The sequence below is a fragment of the Oncorhynchus clarkii genome, chromosome 9 (assembly GCF_045791955.1).
Source record: "Oncorhynchus clarkii lewisi isolate Uvic-CL-2024 chromosome 9, UVic_Ocla_1.0, whole genome shotgun sequence".
In the NCBI taxonomy this organism is placed as follows: Eukaryota; Metazoa; Chordata; class Actinopteri; order Salmoniformes; family Salmonidae; genus Oncorhynchus; species Oncorhynchus clarkii.
Window position 1 is genome coordinate 24,973,502 of NC_092155.1, and position 22,741 is coordinate 24,996,242.

General features: G+C 42.1%; 1 protein-coding gene across 5 annotated transcripts in view; it reads right to left on the bottom strand.

The window, feature by feature from the left end:
* Nucleotides 1–22,741, bottom strand: part of LOC139416111 (RAP1, GTP-GDP dissociation stimulator 1) — a 59,559-nt gene that overhangs the window by 7,345 nt on the left and 29,473 nt on the right. For all 5 annotated transcript variants that reach the window (XM_071164404.1, XM_071164406.1, XM_071164407.1 and 2 more), the window contains 4 exons: nucleotides 17,142–17,270; nucleotides 16,576–16,701; nucleotides 8,192–8,335; nucleotides 213–344 (listed from right to left, as the gene is read on the bottom strand). In XM_071164404.1, the coding sequence (XP_071020505.1) occupies nucleotides 213–344; nucleotides 8,192–8,335; nucleotides 16,576–16,701; nucleotides 17,142–17,270 (531 nt within the window). The remainder of the gene's footprint in view (nucleotides 1–212; nucleotides 345–8,191; nucleotides 8,336–16,575; nucleotides 16,702–17,141; nucleotides 17,271–22,741) is intronic.

Here is a 22,741-nt window from a genome sequence, read left to right on the forward strand (position 1 = left end):
CAGTATCGCAACGTTCTGTGAAGTCACACCCCACGTAACGTGACCCAGATTGTGGTCAATATTAATGCCATCCGAGGGGAGTTTTATCCTGAATAAAAACCCTTTTTTGGTTCAATCTGTTACCATAGGCAATGTGTACCCTCCTTCATAGAAATAGAGTGGTCTAAAGGGCTTTGTCCCTTCTATTAACTGTATTTCTATAGCCTCCTCACCGTTGCGGGCGAAGTTAGCGATGGCCAGTGCCCCTGCCAGCTGCAGCTGGTGGTTGTGGGATGGCACCCAGGACAGGACCCTCTGGAACACACTGCCCTTGCCCCCCTCAAACAGCTTCTGCATGGACTCATCTGAGGAGAGAGGTGGGGAGAGGCTGTCAACACAAACACCTACCTACTGCAGCAGTAAAATGACAAAGCAGTTATTTATTGAACAGAAAAGCATAAAAAAGACCACACGCGTGTGCACCAACACACAGAGACACAAACAAGCATGTATGTTTTGGTCAGAAAAGGTTACAGGATAAATGTCCTCCTAGCGTCAGTATAAATGAAAGTGGATAGGAAGAATAAGGAGTCTAGGAGAATGCTATGGAAACCAGATGATGATATCGAGGCCTCTAACGCACCTAGATCTACAACCACATTCTCCCTCACATTCGGTTGTCATAAAATATTCACAAATGGATTCACAATGTATTCTCCAGCACTCTGCTCTAAGTAAGGCTGAGAGTCCCTCTGAAGAATTACTCATCACACAACCATCGTATTCCCCTTCATATCTTTCTTTTCCCAACCTGCTCTTTCTTCCTACCCTATTCTTATTCACTCGCACACTCTCATTTCCTCCCGTCTATCATTTGGCCTGAGGGGAACGGTTTCCATGCACGCGCTTGAAACCCAGTCAAAGCAACCACAGCACAAAGGGTCAATACATAGATCTATGGGTTTTTTATCTAGGTTTGAATCATAGGCACGGAATCATCCTTATCGAAGACATGTTGATGTTGCAGTCGAGATGCGACGGAAGCATTTTATTGCGTCGGCAGGACAGAGCGGCTGCATCCGGTAAGACCAGGGGGTTGGGTGTGTGTGTCTTTGTTAACAACAGCTGGCGGACGATCTCTAATATTAAGGAAATCTCAAGGTTCCGCTCGCCTGAGTTGGAGTACCTAATGACAACATGCAGACCATACTATTTACCAAGAGAGTTTCCATCTATATTTTTCGTAGCTGTCTATTTACCACCACAAACCGACGCTGGCACTAAGACCGCACTCAACGAGCTATAAGCAAACAAGAAAATGCTCATCCAGAAGCCGCGCTCCTAGTGGCCGGTGATTTTAATACAGGAAAGCCGAAATCCGTTTTAGTTCATTTCTAACATCATGTCACCTGTGCAACTAGAGGGGGGAAAAAAACTCTAGATCATGTTTACTCCACACAGAGACGCATACAAGCTCTCCCTCGCCCTCCACCTGGCAAATCTGACCATAACTCTATCCCGAGTGGCGCAGCGGTCTAAAGCACTGCATCTCAGTGCTAGAGGCGTCACTACAGACACCCTGGTTCGATTCCAGGCTGTATCACAACCGGCCGTGATTGGAAGTCCTATAGGGTGGTGCACAATTGGCTCAGCGTCGTCGGGGTTTGCCCGGTGTAAGCCCGCATTGTAAAGAAGAATTTGTTCTTTACCAACTTGTCTAGTTAAAAAAAGGTTAACAATTGACTCCTGCTTACAAGCAAAAATTCAAACAGTAAGTACGAGTGACACGCTCAATACGGAAGTGGTCAGATGAAGCTGATGCTAAGCAACAGGACTGTTTTGCTAGCACAGACTGGAATATGTACCGGGATTCATCCAATGGCATTGAAGAGTTTACCACATCAGTCACCGGATTCATTAATAAGTGCGTCGATGACGTCATCCCCACAGTGACCGTACGTATACAATGCATTAGGAAAGTATTCAGACCCCTTCCCCTTTTCCACATTTAGTTACGTTACAGCCTTATTTTAAAATGTATTAAATAAATGTTTTTCCTCAACAATACCCCATAGTGACAAAGCGAAAACAGGATTTTTGATGTTTGCAAATGAAATATGAAACAGAAATACATTATTTACATAAGTATTCAGACCTTTTGCTATTAGACAAAAATTATTTCTACAACTTGGGAGTCCGCCTGTGGTAAATTCAATTGATTGGACATGATTTGGAAAGGCACATACCTGTCTATATAAGGTTCCACAGTTGACAGTGCATGTCAGAGCAAAAACCACCACAAACCGAGGTCGAAGAAATTGTCCGTAGAGCTCCGAGACAGGATTGTGTCGAGGCACAGATCTGGGAAGGGTACCAAAACATGTCTGCAGCATTGAAGGTCCCCAAGAACACAGGAAACTCCATCATTCTTAAATGTTAGAAGTTTGGAACCACCAATACTCTTCTTAGAGCTGGCCGCCCGACCAAACTGAGCAATGGGGGGGGGAGAAGGGCCATGGTCTGAGAAGTGACCAAGAACCCGATGGTCACCCTGACAGAGCTCCTTTGTGGAGATGGGAGAACCTTCCAGAAGCACATCCATCTCTGCAGCACTCCACCAATCAGGCCTTTATGGTAGAATGGCCAGACGGAAGCCACTCCTCAGTAAAAGGGTCACGACAGCCCGCTTGGAGTTTGCCAAAAAACACCTAAAGGACTCAGACCATGAGAAACAAGTTTCTGAAACCAAGATTTAACTATTGGCCTGAATGCCAAGCGTCACGTCTAGAGGAAACCTGGCACCATCCCTACGATGAAGCATGGTGGTGGCAGCATCATGCTGTGGGGATGTTTGTCAGCGGCAGGGCCTGGGAGACTAGTCAGGATCGAGGGAAACATGAATGGAGCAAAGTACAAAGAGATCCTTGATGAAAACCTGCTCCAGAGCACTCAGGACCTCAGACTGGGGTGAAGGCTCACCTTCCAACAGGACAACGACCCTAAGCACACAGCCAAGAAAACGCAGAAGCTTCGGGACAAGTCTCTGAATGTCCTTGAGTGACCCAGCCAGAGCCTGGACTTGAACCCCACCGAACATCTCTGGAAAGACCTGAAAATAGCTGTGCAGCATGCTCCCCATCCAATCTGACAGAGCTTGAGAGGATCTGCAGAGAAGAATGGAAGAAACTCCCCAAATACAGGTGTGCCAAGCTTGTAGCGTCAGTCCCAAGGAGACTCAAGGCTGTAATCACTGCCAAAGGTGCTTCAACGGAGTAAATGGTCTGAATACTTGTGTAAATGTGATATTTTTTTATTAATTTACAAAAATGTGTAAAAACGTATGTTTTTGCTTTGTCATTATGGGGTATTGTGTGTAGATTGATGAGGGGGGAAAACATTTGCAATCCATTTTAGAATAAGGCTGTAACGCAACGTGGAATAAGTCAAGGGATCTGAATACTTTCTGAATGCACTATATATCCCAACCAGAAGCCATGGATTACATCTACACTGAGCTAAAGGCTAGAGCTGCTGCTTTCAAGGAGTGGGACACAAATCCAGACTCTTATAAGAAATCCCGCTATGACCTCCGACGAACCATCACAGGCAAAACGCCATTACAGGACTAAGATCAAATCCTACTAAACCGTCTCTGACACTCGTCAGATGTGTCAGGGCTTGCAAACTATCACGGATTACAAAGGGAAACCAAGCCGAGAGCTGCCCAGTGATGCGAGCCTACCAGAAAAGCTAATTGCCGTCAATACTCACTTCAAGGCAAGCAACACTGAACCATTCGTGAGAGCACCAGCTGTTCTGGATGACTGTGATCATGCTCTCCATAGCCGATATGAGTAAGACCTTTTAACAGGTTAACATTCAGACAGATTACCAGGATATGTACTCCGAGCATGCGCTGACCAGCTGGCTAGTATGACATTTTCAACCTCTCCCTGACCCAGTCTGTAATACCTACATGTTTCAAGCAAACCACCATAGTCCCTGTGCCCAAGAATGAAAAGGTAATCTGTCTAAATGACTACCGTCCCATAGCACTCACATCTGTATCCATAAAATGCTTTGAAAGGTTAGTCATGGCTCACATTAACACAAGCATCCCAGAAACCCTGGACCCACTCCAATTCGTTTACCGCCCCAAGAGATCCACAGATGACCCAATCTCTATTGTACTCCACACTGCCCTTTCCCACTTGGACAAAAGGAACACCTATGTGAGAATGCTGTTCATTGACTACTGCTCAGCCAGCTTTCATGACCATAGTGCCCTCCAAGCTCATCACTAAGCTAAGGACTCTGGACTTCCTGACGGGCCATCCCCAGGTTGTGAGGGTAGGCAACGCCATATACGCCACGCTGACCCTCAACGCGGGGGCACGTGCGCTTAGTCCCCTCCTGTACTCCCTGTTCACCCACAACTGCATGGCCATGCACGACTCCAACACCATCATTAAGTTTGCCGACGACACGACGGTGGTAGGTCTGCTCGGCATCCACTTGGCATCCAACCGCAAGGCACTACAAAGGGTAGTGCACACGGCCTAGTACATCACTAGGGCCGGACTCCTTGCCATTCAGGACCTCGAAACCAGGCTGTATCAGAAGAAAGCCACCCAAGTCAGACTGTTCGCCGAGTGCCAAGTCTGGGACCAAAAGACTTCTGAACAACTTCTACCCCTAAGCCATAAGACTGCTGAACAGTTAATCAAAATGGCTACCCGGACTATTTACATTGACCCACTTTATTTGTATTCATTTGCATTCTCTCTCCTGATTGCCTAGTCACTTTAACCAATACCTACCTACATGTAGATACTACATTACCTCAACTACCTTGTACCCCTGCACATTGACTCGGTACCGGTACTCCTTGTATATAGCCTCATTAGTTATTTTATTGTGTTACTATTTCCTACACACACACACAACCGTTCAAAAGCTTGGGGTCACACAGAAATGTCCTTGTTTTTTAAAGAAAAGCACATTTTTGTCCATTAAAATAAAATAAAATTGATCAGAAAAACAGTGGAGACATTGTTAATGTTGTAAATGACTATTGTAGCTGGAAACAGCTGATTCTTTATGGAATATCAACATAGGTGTACAGAGGCCCATTATCAGCAACCATCACACCTGTGTTCCAATGGCACCTTGTCTTAGCTAATCCAAGTTTATCATTTTATAAGGCTACTTGATCCTTAAGAAACCCTTTTGCAATTATGTTAGCACAGCTGAAAACTGGCCTGATTAAAGAAGCAATAAAACTGGCCTTCTTTAGACTAGTTGAGTATCTGGAGCATCAGCATTTGTAGGTTCGATTACAGGCTCAAAATGTCCAGAAACAAAGAACTTTCTTCTGAAACTCGTCAGTCTATTCTTGTTCTGAGAAATTAAGGCTATTCCAGGCGAGAAATGGCCAAGAAACTGAAGATCTCGTACAATGCTGCGACCCTACTCACTTCACAGAACAGCGCAAACTGTCTCGTAACCAGAATAGAAAGAGGAGTGAGAGGACCCGGTGCACAACTGAGCAAGCGGACAAGTACATTAGTGTCTAGTTTGAGAAACAGACGCCTCACAAGTCCTCAACAGGCAGCTTCATTAAATAGTACCCGCAAAACACCAGTCACAACATCAACAGTGAAGAGGTGACTCCGGGATGCTGGCCTTCTAGGCAGAGTTACAAAGAAAAAGCCATATCTCGGACTGGCCAATAAAAAGAAAAGATTAAGATGGGCAAAAGAACAGACACTGGACAGAGGAACTCTGCCTAGAAGGCCAGCATCCTGGAGTCGACTCTTCACTGTTGACGTTGAGACTGGTGTTTTGTAATTAATTGTAATCGAACCCACAAATGCTGATACTCCAGATACTCAACTAGTCTAAAGGCCAGTTTTATTGCTTCTTTAATCAGGACAACCATTTTCAGCTGTGCTAACATAATTGCACAATGGTTTTCTAATAATCAATTGGCCTTTTAAAATGATAAACTTGGATTAGCTAACACAACGTGCCATTGGAACACAGGAGGGATGGTTTCTGATAATGGGCCTCTGTACGCCTATGTAGACATTCCATTAAAATAAATCAGCCGCTTCCAGCTACAATAGTCATTTACAACATAAACAATGTCTACACTGTATTTCTGATCAATTTGATGTTATTTTAATGGACCAAAATGTGGTAGTGTATATTTTACTGCTTTTTAACTCTGCATTGTTGGGAATGGGTTCGTAAGTAAGCATTTCATGGTCAAATCTACACCTGTTGTATTCGGTGCATGTGACCAATACATTTTTATTTGGTTCAGAGCCTTAATTTGGCCTTAGTTTAAGTGTTCGCACATCCATGAGTCTCTCTCTCTGTGTGTGTGTGTGTGTACAGTTGAAGGTGGAAGTTCACATACATTTAGGTTGGAGTCATTAAAACTTGTTTTTCAACCACTCCACAAATTTCTTGTTAACCAACTATAGTTTTGGCAAGTCAGTTAGGACATCTGCTTTGTGCTTTACACAAGTAATTTTTACAACAATTGTTTACAGACAGATTATTTCACTTATAATTCACTGTGTCACAATTCCAGTTGGTCAGAAGTTGACATACACTTTGTTGACTGTGCCTTTAAACAGCTTGGAAAATCCCAGAAAATGATGTCATGGCTTTAGAAGCTTCTGTTAGGCTAATTTACATAATTTGAGTCAATTGGAGATTTACCTGTGGATGTATTTCAAGGCCTACCTTCCAACTCAGTGCCTCTTTGCATGGCATCATAGGAAAATCTAAAGAAATCAGCCAAGACTTCAGAAACAAAATTGTAAACCTCCACAAGTCTGGATCATCCTTGGGAGTAATTTCCAAACGCCTGAAGGTACCACGTTCATTTGTGCAAACAATAGTACGCAAGTATAAACACCATGGGACCACGCAGCTGACATACCGCTCAGAAAGGAGATGCATTCTGTCTCCTAGAGATGATCGTACTTTGGTGCAAAAAGTGCAAATCAATCCCAGAACAACAGCAAAGGACCTTGTGAAGATGCTGGAGGAAACAGGTACAAAGTATCTATATCCACAGTAAAACGAGTCCTATATCGACATAACTTGAAAGAACTCTCAGCAAGGAAGAAGCCACTGCTCCAAAACCACCATAAAAAAAGCCAGACTATGGTTTGCAACTGCACATGGGGACAAAGATCGTACTATTTGGAGAAATGTCCTCTGGTCTGATGAAACAAAAATAGAACTGTTTGGCCATAATGCCCATCGTTATGTTTGGAGGACAAAGGGGGAGGCTTGCAAGCCAAAGAACATCATCCCAACCGTGAAGCACGGGGGTGACACCATCATGTTGTGGGGGTGCATTGCCGCAGGAGGGACTGGTGCAGTTCACAAAATAGATGGCTTGATCAGGGAGGAAAATTACGTGGATATCCTGAAGAAACATCTCAAGACATCAGTCAGGAAGTTAAAGCTTGGTCACAAATGGGTCTTCCAAATGGACAATGACCCAAAGCATACTTCCAAAGTTGTGACAAAATGGCTTAAGGACAACAAAGTCAAGGTATTGGAGTGACCATCACAAAGCCCTGACCTCAATCCCATAGAACATTTATGGGCAGAAAAGTGTGTAAGTGCAAGGAGGCCTAGAAACCTGACTCAGTTACACCAGCTATGTCAAGAGGAATGGGTCAAAATTCACCCAAATTATTGTTGGAAGCTTGTGGAAGGCAACCTGAAACATTTGAGCCAAGTTAAAATGTTTAAAGGCAATGCTACCAAATACTATTGAGTGTATGTAAACTTCTCACCCACTGGGAATGTGATGAAAGAAATAAAAGCTTAAATAAATCATTCTCTCTACTATTATTCTGACATTTCAAATTCTTAAAATAAAGTGTTGATCCTAACTGACCTAAGACAGGGAATTTTTACTAGGATTAAATGTCAGGAATTGTGAAAAACTGAGTTTAAATGTATTTGGCTAAGGTGAATGTAAAACTCTGACTTCAACTGTATGTATGTATGTATGTATGTATGTATGTATGTATGTATGTATGTATGTATGTATGAAGTCAGAAGTTTACATACAGAAGTTTACATACAACTGAGTTTAAATACATTTAAACTAAGTTTTTCACAATTCCTGACATTTAATCCTAGTAAAAATTCCCAACTGTATGTGTGTATGTAGTACCTCCCAGCAGCAGCAGCACCATGAGGTCGGATGCTGTTTTGAGCTGCGCCACATCCTCCTCCCGCACTCCATCCACTGTGTGAACTACCACATCTAACAGACACTCCACCAGGCCGGCCTCCACCAACTGCAGCTTGATCACATCTGAGAGACAGAAAAGGGAGAGGGAGAGAGAGAGAGAGACAGACAGACAGAAATTCAGTTACACAGAATTAACAATGACATACACTGCTCAAAAAAATAAAGGGAACACTAAAATAACACATCCTAGATCTGAATTAATGAAATATTCTTATTAAATACTTTATTCTTTACATAGTTGAATGTGCTGAAAACAAAATCACACAAAAATGATCAATGGAAATCAAATTTATCAACCCATGGAGGTCTGGATTTGGAGTCACACTCAAAATTAAAGTGGAAAACCACAATACAGGCTGATCCAACTTTGATGTAATGTCCTTAAAACAAGTCAGAATGAGGCTCAGTAGTGTGTGTGGTCTCCACGTGCCTGTATGACCTCCCTACAACACCTGGGCATGCTCCTGATGAGGTGGCGGATGGTCTCCTGAGGGATCTCCTCCCAGACCTGGACTAAAGCATCCGCCAACTCCTGGACAGTCTGTGGTGCAACGTGGCGTTGGTGGATGGAGCGAGACATGATGTCCCAGATGTGCTCAATTGAATTCAGGTCTGGGGAACGGGCGGGCCAGTCCATAGCATCAATGCCTTCCACTTGCAGGAACTGCTGACACACTCCAGCCACATGAGGTCTAGCATTGTCTTGCATTAGGAGGAACCCAGGGCCAACCGCACCAGCATATGGTCTCACAAGGGGTCTGAGGATCTCATCTCGGTACCTAATGGCAGTCAGGCTACCTCTGGCGAGCACATGGAGGGCTGTGCGGCCCCCCAAAGAAATGCCACCCCACCGCCAAACCGGTCATGCTGGAGGATGTTGCAGGCAGCCGAACGTTCTCCACGGCGTCTCCAGACTGTCACATGTGCTCAGTGTGAACCTGCTTTCATCTGTGAAGAGCACAGGTCGCCAGTGGCGAATTTGCCAATCTTGGTGTTCTCTGGCAAATGCCAAACGACCTGCTTGGTGTTGGGCTGTAAGCACAACCCCCACCTGTGGATGTCGGGCCCTCATACCACCCTCATGGAGTCTGTTTCTGACCGTTTTAGCAGACACATGCACATTTGTGGCCTGCTGGAGGTCATTTTGCAGGGCTCTGGCAGTGCTCCTCCTGCTCCTCCTTGCACAAAGGCGGAGGTAGCGGTCCTGCTGCTGGGTTGTTGCCCTCCTACGGCCTCCTCCACGTCTCCTGATGTACTGGCCTGTCTCCTGGTAGCGCCTCCATGCTCTGGACACTACGCTGACAGACACAGCAAACCTTCTTGCCACAGCTCGCATTAATGTTCCATCCTGGATGAGCTGCACTACCTGAGCCACTTGTGTGGGTTGTAGACTCCGTCTCATGCTACCACTAGAGTGAAAGCACCGCCAGCATTCAAAAGTGACCAAAACATCAGCCAGGAAGCATAGGAACTGAGAAGTGGTCTGTGGTCCCCACCTGCAGAACCACTCCTTTATTGGGGGTGTCTTGCTAAATGCCTATAATTTCCACCTGTTGTCTATTCCATTTGCACAACAGCATGTGAAATTGATTGTCAATCAGTGTTGCTTCCTAAGTGGACAGTTTGATTTCACAGAAGTGTGATTGACTTGGGAGTTACATTGTGTTGTTTAAGTGTTCCCTTTATTTTTTTGAGCAGTGTAGTTAATCCTATGGTGAGAACGAGCACCGCCTGGTCATGCACGCTGTGAAAAGATGTCAAGTCAGCAGTTTATCAACAACTTGTGACACACACACAGCATCTCTCCCACAGACACACGCCAGGTTTGTTTATACACCCCACACACACACATATACACACACACATATGTGTGTATATATATATATATATGTGTATATATATATATATACATATGTATATATATATATACATATGTATATATACATATATATGTATATATGTATATATGTATATATACATATATATATGTATATATGTATATGTATATATATATATATACACACATACACACACACACACACACACACACACACACACACATATATATGTATGTATGTATGACATACATCATTGTCTGTTTTTTTGTCCAGCAAAAGAGCAACTAAAATGAACTATTTCAGAAGCTTTGTGCATTTCTTGTTGGCTAATCTTCCACAGTTGCCATTCATCCGGCAACGGATGACTCCCATTGGCTTCATCCAAAATTCTCAGACACAAAATCCCAGTGTGCCGGCAGTCTTTTCTTTTTTAGGATGCATACCTTACTTGTGATGTTTACTTTGCGATTATTACTTTTTCAGACCTAATTCCACTTCCCCTGCTCGAGTGTCAAAGGGTCCAGACATAGGTGCATGTCTCTAGTCTACTCTGCACTGGGGTAATCATTATGAAACATCATGTTTGTCTTCGTTTTGTTTTTCAAAAGTGCGAGTGAGTCATGAGACTGGTAGCAGCACCCTTGGCGTTCCTTATAAGGCAGTAGACATCTCAACTGTAACATAAATATGTCTTAGATAATGAAGATGTGTGAGTATATATATATATATATATATATATATATATACATACTCACACATATATATATATATATGATTCAAACCTAGATAAAATGGTGATTGATGCACTGGCCTATTGTGCTGTGCAGTACTACTATGTAAGGAAAGTCAGTCTTTCCTGGCAAGAAGTCAAAGTGAGAAACAGGAGGGTGGTATAGACGACAGTTGGTTCATCAAGACATGCATGGTAGCAGGGTGAACTTCATTAAAATAACATCCATTTAACTTGTTCAAATACCGGTTGCATGCAGTCAACTCAAGAACATGGATATGAAGTGGAAGTCCTGGCTCACTCAAGAAATCCCGCTTGTGGTGATCATTTTCAATAAACATCTGGGGGAAAGCGTTTTGAATGACCTACTTATAACCTAAATTGGAACGCAGTGGCTGTACAAGTAACATACTATACATGATGTCCGAGCTCTGGGTCTTCATTTCACAGCTCTGCATGGGTTTTGACTGACGGCCATTCCGAACTTGAGCACCACGCGCAAAGTTGCCCCGTCCCTCCCGTTAATTGGGTAACCTTTGCAAACGTTTTGTTGTCGGAGCGAGGGAATTGCTGTAAATTACGAGGACTTGATGTATTTTGAAAGATGAGACGTTGAGGATAATAAATACAGCTTCGAATACTGCTATCGTGGTTATGCATATGCTTTCCATAATTATTCTGTAAGAAAATGTACAATTTAGCCCTATCCATATATGCCAATTAAACTGAAATTGCGGTTGTCAAGGTCATATAAAATAGCAAGCTGTTACTTGAATTTCCTGAAACGCTTCACTGTGTGTTTATTTTTCTGTTGTTGTGTTCATCCTGTTGAGGTGTGGGGTAGAGGCCTTCACGGGTCCAAAATAAACTGACCCGTCCTGTAATGGACCTGGGACTTTTGAGAAAAAGAGAGAAAGAGAGAAAAAGAGCGAGAGAGAAAAAGAGCGAGAGAGAAAAAGAGAGAGAAAGAGAGAAAAAGAGCGAGAGAGAAAAATATATATATATATATATATGGCCCGTTCTGAACAGACCAGAGGACAACTAGACCCATTCCGTATAGATCCGGTAGGTTCAATCTTTAAGCTACTTTATTAACCAGAGCTGATAAGGTCTGAGGGAGGGAAAGTAGCGAGAGGTGATGCGGTGTCTGTAGGCTACTGTGAGTGTAAGCAAGTGACATGGTGAGCAGGGAGATACCAACAACAACAAGCTACATGTGCCACTCTCGTGAAAAGCAAGAACAGAATCTCACACACACACACACACACACACGGAACCCGGATCGTGTATTGGGTATTCAAGTGGATCGGTGAAAACTTCTAGTGTAGGTTACAAATCAATATACATTGTTTTATTGTACCAACTCCGCAGATTGTCCGATCTGAAAAATGTATAGGCTAAATAATGCTAAATGCTTCACTTGTGGGGGGAGGCCTTGGTGAATGCAACCGTTTGTTTTCTTTCTTGGGACTAATGTGTTTGTAAAGCCCAAAGAAGACACTTGAGGAAATTGAAATAAAACGGTGCAGAATGTACCCTTAATTAGTAGTTTATAATACTTCTTATTTACATTGACCCATGTATATTAAAGGCCTATATCATAACATTGTTCAATATTTATAGAAATTAATTAGCAACAGTCTTGGAGCAATCTACAGTCTCTGGCCCCACCCTACGACGACACAGAAATGAAGTACTCATGTCACACAAATGACTTTGGTTCCGTTGTCACCCACAAAACCAGGGTTAACTTATAACGGAGCCTATTCCTCATACAGCAGTATTGTCAAAGATAGGAGAGAAGGATACAGGGTTCATACAGGGTTTAAAATCAGGCGGTGTCAAAGGAAGGCCCGAAAAAAATGGACAAAGACTCCAGCCACCCAAGCCATAGACTGTTCACTCTGCTACTGTCTGGCAAACGGTACCGGAGCATCGGCTCTCGGGCCAATAGGCTCCGAGACAGATTCTATCCCCAATCCATAAGACTGCTCAATAGCCAGACTGTGAAAGTAAATAGTCAATGAATGGTACGCCAACTATCTGCACTGACCCTACGCACACTCACAAGACATTATAAATACACATACATACTGACATAACAAAAGCACACATATTACACACTTTTACACTCATCATTTGCTGCTTCTACACTGTTGTTTATTTTACTCTTATTATCTATCCTGATGTCTAGTCACTTTACCCTGCCTTCATGTACAGTTGAAGTCAGATGTTTACATACACCTTAGCCAAATACATTTCAACTCAGCTTTCCACAATTCCTGACATTTAATCCTAATTAAAAATTCCCTGTCTTAGGACATTTAGGATCACCACTTTATTTTAAGAATGTGAAATGTCAGAATAATAGTAGAGAGAATGATTTATTTCAGCTTTTGTTTCTTTCATCGCATTCCCAGTGGGTCAGAAGTTTACATACACTCAATAGTATTTGGTAGCATTGTCTTTAACTTGTTTAACTTGGGTCAAACGTTTCGGGTAGCCTTCCACAAGCTTCCCACAATAAGTTTGGTGAATTTTGGCCCATTCCTCCTGACAGAGCTGGTGTAACTGAGTCAGGTTTGTAGGCCTCCTTGCTCGCACACGCTTTTTCAGTTCTGCCCTCAAATTTTCTATACAATTGAGGTCAGGGCTTTGTGATGGTCACTCCAATATTAAGCCATTTTGCAACAACTTTGGAAGTATGCTTGGGGTCATTGTCCATTTGGAAGACCCATTTGCGACCAAGCTTTAACTTCCTGACTGATGTCTTGAGATGTTGCTTCAATATATCCACAATTTTCACCCCTCATGATGACATCTATTTTGTGAAGTGCATCAGGCCCTCCTGCAGTAAAGCACGCCCACAACATGATGCTGCCACCCCCGTGCATCACGGTTGGGATGGTGTTCTTCAGCTTGCAAGCCTCCCCCTTTTTCCTCCAAACATAACGATGGGCATTACGGCCAAACAGTTCTATTTTTGTTTCATCAGACCAGAAGTAATTTCTCCAAAAAGTCCGATCTTCGTCCCCATGTGCAGTTGCAAACCGTAGCCTGGCTTTTTATGGCGGTTTTGAAGCGGTGGCTTCTTCCGTGCTGAGTGACTTTTCAGGTTTTGTCGATATAGAACTTGTTTTACTGTGGATATAGATACTTTTGTACCCGTTTCCTCCAGCATCTTCACAAGGTCCTTTGCTGTTGTTCTGGGATTGATTTTCACATTTTGCATCAAAATACGTTCGTCTCTAGGAGACAGAACGCGTTTCCTTCCTGAGCGGTATGATGGCTGCGTGGTCCCATGCTGTTTATACTTGCGTACAATTGTTTGTACAGATGAACGTGGTACCTTCTGTCGTTTGGAAATTGCTCTCAAGGATGAACCAGACTTGTGGAGGTCTACAATTTTGTTTGACGTCTTTTTCCATAATGTCAAGCAAAGAGACACTGAGTTTGAAAGTAGGCCTTGAAATACATCCACAGGTACACCTCCAATTGACTCAAATTATGTCAATTAGCCTTATCAGAAGCTTTTAAAGCCATGACATCATGTTCTGGAATTTTCCAAGCTGTTTAAAGGCACAGTCAACTTAGTGTATGCAAACTTCTGACCCACTGGAATAAACATTGTGCGTGATAAAGTGAATTATAAGTAAAATAATCTTTCTGTAAACAATTCTTGGAAGAATTACTTGTGTCATGCACAAAAGTAGATGTCCTAACCGACTTGCCAAAACTATAGTTTGTTAACAAGAAATTTGTGGAGTGGTTGAAAAACTAATTTTAATGACTCCAACCTAAGTGTATGTGAACTTCCGACTTCAACTGTATCTACCTCAAATATCTTGTACCTCTGCACATTGATCCGGTACTGTATAGCTCCATTCTTGTGTATTTTATTTTATTCCTTGCATTTCTATTTTATTTTTAAACTCTGCATCGTTGAGAAGGGCTTGTAAGCAAGCATTTCAAGATAAAGTCTACACCAGTTGTATTTGGCACGTGACAAATAAAATTGGATTTTATTTGTATGAAGGGAGAAAGAGATTAAAATACGCTTGAATCTAGGATTGTATTGTGTGTGTGTGCATGCGACAGAGAGAGGGATAGAGAGAGACCGAAAGAGAGAGAGACTTTTCTCTGCAGTAGAGTTAAGTAGGATGTTGTCTAGGAGACTGGCAGAATGGGAGAATCCACTGTGCTGCCCAGAATGATAACAGTCAGTGACTCTCTCACACACACACACACACACACACACACACACACACTCCTTCTCCCCCACCCACACACTATTCCAAGCATGCTCTTTTTTTGTGCTAAAAACAGCTGACACATTTTCATACAGCAGCCTCAGCCGTGCAGCTGACAGCTAAGGATGCGCGTGCCGCTTCACTCCAATGATCAGTTACCAAGGCCACAGGTGACTCCACATAATGTAGTCCCGAGTGCCGTGAGTGAGAATTCAGAGGAAAATACGCAGTGTGAAATACATTCAACTGGTAACCATAATTCTCCCTTTAAATGATCCTCATATAATTCAATAAAATCACTCTGCGTACGCATTGAAGCCAGGATATGTCTTTACTTGGTTTTAGGCACGGACCCAAATATTGCAGTGGTGGCTATATTTATTTTGCTGTTCCAATGTGCAGTGTGACTTCAACAAAGGTAGTTTCCTCGCCAAACTGTGACTTCAACTAATTCATTATTCACTTCTGACAAAGGGGAGTTTAAAAAAATCTGAACTAGATCATTTCTAATGTGCATGCCCGCCCCACACAGACCACTGTTTCTGTATGCTTATTTGAAGTGTAATCATGGCTAATGGAAATGGCCATATGGATGCAATCATTTGTAATGCTAATTCTACAACATCAAAACACTGGCTCAATAATTCAGTACTATATTCCTGTACCCCAACTAGGTTTGGGCGGAATACCGTATACTGGTGTATTTTGAAATACAGACGTGTTTTTTTTTTTTACGGTATTGAAAATCATATCTACGTTAATACATTCATTACGGATAGTCCTGAATGAATTGTGAATAATGAGGAGTGAGAAAGTCAAAGATCATACACCGCAGACATGCGAACCTCTCACCATTACCAATAACACTCAGCACTTTCTCAGTCATCATTCGCAATTCATTCAGGATTATCCACAATCATGGTAGCCTCCACATGAATGTAGAAGTGTTTAGAAACATATTCTACTCTTAATTACAATAAGTGGCTCCAACAAGACAATAAATCATTTACTATTCATTTCAATTGGTCACAAAATAATCTGAAACAGAACCAAAATGAGTCACAAGCTTGATGTAATCACTGCGTGTTAGTTTATTTATAATAATCTTTATGGGTGTCAATCATTTTGAGAAAGATTTTGTTTAGCATGTTAGGTAAAATATAAATTGTTAAACAAAATCTATTTCTCTGAGAAATTAATTGTATTAGTATAAAATAATAGAATTTCCCCAGATTTTTTGGGGCATATAGCCTAGCTCAGTATTTACATTTTTGATTTTACACAGTTATTATTGCTTAATAAGGGTGTCAATCATTTCAGACCCCACTGTACTTACACAGTATGACATCACATTCCCCTGACAACAGTATGTGGATCGGAAAATAACTCCCGCCTACTGTATTATACGTTGACATTTGATAATTGTAACCCGACTTGCCCGTCTTAATCACCTCTGTAGGGATAAATAAAGTTGTATGGAATTACCGTTCTCAGCGAGTGGAGCCAGGACCTCAAAGATCATCTCCTTCTTCTCGTGCTCCGCTTGCCTCTGGAACAGACGCACCAGCTCCTCGGCGATGTTCGTGGAGGCAAACTGCTCCTTGCTCGACTCTGCAGAGAGGGAAGGAAAAGTTCAATCAAGACGACATGACTGGTCCAGTCTGTTTGGGATTCAGCGGAATCTTCCCTGTGTTTATTCATCATCGCAACGATCGCAGAGTTAGCACCAGGCTAGCTAGCGAAGACAGACACAGGAATCGGTTCTGTCCCTGGTTTATATATGACAAAAAATGTGAAGCGAGTCACCGTTCAACTTCCTACTAGGGTTGACAGTTTTGAATTATACGGCAAGATAAAAATATATGGTACGCTTTTGTTATCTATGCCGATATGGTATGGTATCTTGAATTACATATCGATGGTAGGTTTATGCTCAAAATCCCAGACAGTATTGTAGAAAAACTGAACCGCAACCAGAATGGCAGATCAACAGTGTTCTGATGTGTGTACCCACAGAATTAGAACTCTACATCTATGGCAGGCATACTCACCGAGCTCGGCAAGGTTTCCGAAGGCAATGAGGCACATCTCTGTGAGGGCTGTGTTGTCAGAGTGGAGCCCCAGCAACTTCACCAGGGTGGGGATCACTCCCATGTTGATCAGCTGGGCCTGCAAGGAGTCTGGAGAGGACACAGGGGGAATAACAAAGGGGAGGTATGAGCACTGCCATCTAGAGTTTGGGAGTTGAAATTACATTAAGGCCAGTGCGGGGGGGGGGTCTGTGTGTGTGTTTAAAAGTGTAATCAAGCCAAAAGGGAGGTGTCAAGAAATAATTCCAAAGTCTTAAAATAAGAGTCTCAAGAGGATTGTAAAAGGCCATTTCTAAACAAAAGGGAAAGGGGTTGCTGCAAACAAAGAAAGAAATCTGCACAATTGTTTTCTATTTGCATAATGTAGACGAGCTATATATTGTCCTTAAGGTCCATGTCATATACAGTACGTCAGAGAGCAGATGTATTTCCCTGGGTATAGTAAGCTCTGCAAAACCAGCTCGCGCCTATAGAGGGGAGATAGGAGAAAGAGTTGATTAAGTTCATTTTAAAAGATGACCGACACTGACAAACAAACAGATGACAAAGGAAGGATGGATGAAGAGAGAGGAAGGGGTGGAGGGAGGGGGGGGAGAGAAGTAAAAAGAAGGGACTAAAATGAATGAATAAGCACATTTTAAAGACAAAAAGATAGAGATTAAAAGGGTATAAGGAGAAAGGGAGGGGAAGCGAGTGAGTGAGTGAGAAAGGAAGGAAGTAACCAATTGATAAAAAGTTATCTTGGTGAATTAACGAGGGTCCTCGCTGAAATACAAGTGAGGTTTGTTATTCTTTCAAAACATTAACCATAATCCACATTATGCCTCGACACAACCACAGGCCTTACGGGAGGCGAGCGAACTCCAGAAACATAAACCAACTTGGGTCACAAAGTTATCATGACCCAAAATCTCCAAAAAATAAATAACATTTACAAAATCTCGATTTCTATGTGTTAGGGAATGTCAAACAAGGCCTTGTAGAAGTAATTGTCAATTTGCACAGCCGCTGTAAAAACCATTGGATGTGCGGATCCTCCTATAAATATTAGTGAAGGTTACATTAGCTGTGGTGACAGTTTACAAACAGCCAGCTGAAGGGAGCGGACCGCTGGCGGCCACAGAAACTAATTTGCATGGTGTAATTGCAAAATGCTCCGGCCCGCGATGTGCAGAGTGGATCAACTCCATTACTCTGACGTGTTAGATTCCGTAGCCCAGGGTAGAGGACAAGACCGTGGTCGCTCTCCTCTCTTTACAGTTCCAAGGACGTGTAGCGCATGTGGTAATTTTACGCATTATTATCAACTAGCCGATCAGTACTATTTTTTTGCTTTACCGATTTCTTTGTCAAAATCAAGTCCCGGCCAGAAAAAGGTCAGTTCTTTGAAAATATATAGGGCAATTATCATACTTTCTATCTAGTTTAAGATGTTCAAGTGTGTTTGATTATAACTCACATATGTCAAACAGAACATTCACGATGTTCAAGTTTGGACTGGAGTGTTTTTTTTTTTTTTAACCAAAACAATAATTCCCCCATCCAATGGGCTGGATTGAATGGGCTCATGGGCAAAGCCATAGTTTGCCTACACCTGGTCTAGAGGCTATATGAAGTGTTTCCGTCCTGTTTTCTCAAGCATCCTTCCCATGGAGCGGCGAAAAATGGCCTTAATTCAAAGCTAAACAGATTAGTCCATAAATAACCATAATTGAGAGAAAACACGTCTGTGTGAGATATTTTAAAATGGGATTTGACTTGAGGCTTTGCTGAACCCCGTGAAGTGGTTTCATTTAGTGCCCTGATAGTGGTGCGTGGCGACTGGGGCTAAACGTTGGTGGCACCGCTATAAAGCAGAGGACAGTGTAATCAACATATAAATAGAATTCTACCCATCATGGAACATTGACTTGAATGGGGATGTCCATTCTAATAAATATATTTCTACTGAGTAATCACAGCACTGTTTAATGTTTGATGATTGGGGTTATGGGTTATGGAGAGAAAATCCACTTAGCTCCATGTTTAATTGTGGGAAAGAAACATTTGACATTGAGAGCCTGAGGGGTAAATTTTGAGCTGTCGCATGTGCCTCCCCTGAACGCCACGTTTTCGTACGCATTTATTTTTCCTCAGTCTATTTTGGTGAGTGACCTTGGACTGGTCGGGGATCGTACGGGAGAGGCGATAGATCGAAAAGTAATTACTGTTCCGCATCTTGCCGACGGAGGAGAGAGAAAAAAAAAACTTGGGCTATTCATTAATTATTTACAAGATTCAGAGAGCAGCAGTACATCGTGGAACCTCAGAGGTGTAAACACCCGTGAGCATCCCTCTCTCTAAACCACAAACCAGCCTTGGGTAGATTCATTAATGCAAACCTTAGCAAAACATTTTGCAACAGAGAGTGTTTTGCAATGAAAACGAGTTTCTAATTGGACAAATTCAGAGAGATCTCGCTCGGTTTCTGCCCATTTGCTTCCTAGTGAATACACTCCTGGTGAACCAACAGTCCAACCAAGACTACAACTCAACTTTCTGCCCTGGGTTCCAGTTACATTTTCTACTAACTTTAAAAGATGTTAGGGTTGTACGTGTACAGTAACTTGCAAAATAAAATGTTACATCATTATGACAAGACTAGTTACTTAGCTACCACAGTTAAAGGGTGCTAAACCATGTGTTCATGTGAATAGTGAAGCTATCTATGCATAGTTTCTTTAATAACTCTACCTACATGTACATACTACCTCAACTAACCGGTGCCCCCACACAGTATCGGTACCATCCCTGTATATAGTCTCGCTATTGTTATTTTACTGCTGCTCTTTAATTACTTGTTACTTTTATCTCTTATTCTTATCTGTATGTTTTTGAAACTGCATTGTTGGTTAGGGGCTCGTAAGTAAGCATTTCATTGTATTCACCTGTTGTATTCGGCGCATGTGACTTATACAATTTGATTTGATCCCAAATGGCGCCCTATTCTCTGGTGAAAAGAAGTGCACAAAACAGGGTGCCATTTGGGAAGAAGGCTAATTAAACTAGAAAAAGGTTTTAAGGTTGACAGCAGAAGTGAACATTATTGATTACACGGGACCTCGCACCTGGATAGACTATAAAGGCTCTGCAAGGAAGGTTGTGGGAGAAAAGGCAATCTAATTACAAACCAGAGAGTGACATGTAAGGGGGACAGAGAAATGGCTACAGCATAAGCTAAGGAGGGACACCCCCAACTACAAGACAAGCCGTCACTACTTTAAGAGGAAAATGACTAAGAGCTCAAGCAGGACACAACAGAAAGCAATGGACAGACCACTCTCCAAGGGACACATATGCTCTTGCACCACGACCTCCTGTCACCATAGTGAGTAAAGTCTGAGTAGCATAAACTTGAACACTGGCTAACATATAGGCTAGAGTGACAATGACTTAAAGGTCCAATGCAACTGTTTGTATCTCAATATCAAATCACTTCTGGGTGACTGACCATTAAATACCTTACTGTGATTGTTTTCAATTAAACGTTCAAAACCTGTCTAGGACTGGGGTTCCGCTGCCAACAGCCAATGAAATTGCAGTGCGCCAAATACAAATCAACAGAAATCTCATAAATCACATTTCTCAAACATACAAGTATTAGGCACCATTTTAAAGATAACATTCTCGTTAATCCAGCCACAGAGTCTGATTTAAAAAATGCTTTACAGCGAAAGCTCCACAAACGATTATGTTAGGTCACCACCAACTCACAGAAGAACCCAGCCATTTTTCCAGCCAAAAAGAGGAGTCACAAAAAGCATAAATAGAGATAAAATTAATCACTAACCTTTGATGATCTTCATCAGATAACACTCATGGGACTTCATGTTACACAATACATGTATGTTTTATTTGGTAAAGTTCATATTTATATCCAAAAAACTTTACAATTATTTTACATGGTATGTTATGTTCAGTAAAACATGCAGTTCCAAAACATGCAGTGATATTGCAGAGAGCCACATGAATTCACAGAAATACTCATTATAAATGTTGATGAAAATACGTGTTATACATGGACATATAGATAAACTTCTCCTTAATGCAAACACTGTGTAAGATTTCAAAAAAACTTTACGGAAAAAGCATAATCTGAGTACGGCATTCAGAGCCCAAACCAGCCAAAAGAAATATACGCCATGTTGCGCAGTCAACATTAGTCAGAAATAGCATTATAAATATTCACTTACCTTTGATGATCTTCATCAGAATGCACTCCCAGGAATCGCAGTTCCACAATAAATGCTTGTTTTGTTCGATAATGTCGATCATTTATGTCCAGTTATGTCCAAATAGCTTCTTTTGTTAGGGCGTTTGGTAAACAAATCCAAAAGCGCGTTCGTTCAGGTCCAGTCGGACGAAAAGTTCAAAAAGTTATATTACAGGTCGAAGAAACTTGTCAAACTAAGTATAGAATCAATCTTTAGGATGTTTTTAATCATAAATGTTCAATAATGTTCCATTGTCTGTAGAAAAGCAATGGAACGAGAGATACCTCTCATGTGAAATGCGTGCGACAGAACAAGGCTGCTGGCAGACCCTTAGTCAAACAGCTCCCATCCGGCCCCCCTTCACAGGAGAAGCCTGAAACAACGTTCTAAAGACGGTTGACATCTAGTGGAAGCCTTAGGAAGTGCAACATAACCCATATCCCACTGTGAATTCTATAGGGGCTGAGTTCAAAAACTACAAACCTCAGATTACCCACTTCCTGTTTGGATTTTTTCTCAGGTATTTTCCTGCCATAGGAGTTCTGTTATACTCACAGACATCATTCAAACAGTTTTAGAAACGTCAGAGTGTTTTCTATCCAATACTAATACTAATATGCATTTATTAGCATCTGGGACTGAGTAGGAGGCAGTTTACTCTGGGCACGCTATTCATCCAAATGTGAAAATGCTGCCCCCTATCCCAAAGAAGTTTTAACAATGAGAAATTTCTCAAGCAAGAATTTTGCTAAGACTGGGAGTGGTCTGAGTGGCGAGGGGAAAACTGAAAACTAGCTGTTATTAGCAGAGAGGTTTGAAACTCTTTCTTGTTGGTCTATATCAATAAGACTTCACAACAAGGTGCAGAATGGTTCAATTTGCATGATGGGGGGGCAAGAAGATCCTCAGCTCCACGAAAACCATTGACAACTGTGTGCCGTTTAAAGCGATGTTAAATAAATGTTAACTATTTGGTTCTAATATCATCACCTATTGAAGAACATAGTCAGAACTACACATGTCCGATTATTCCATGCAAAACAGTTAACGGTCTTGTTCAGGGGCAGAACGTCAGATTTTTACCTTGTCAGCTCAGGGTTTCGATCTAGCAACCTTTCGGTTACTGGCCCAACACCACTAGGCTACTGCCGCCCCAAAGGTAGCTTACACAATAACTCTAAATATTGGCCACCATTAATTGGATATTTCAGTGATATAAAATAAAACTAGACGTGACAAGTATGAGTGGTTTAGGTTCATTTCCCATGCTTTGTGGGCTGTCTGTCAGTCAAAGAGCAGAGGGGCGCA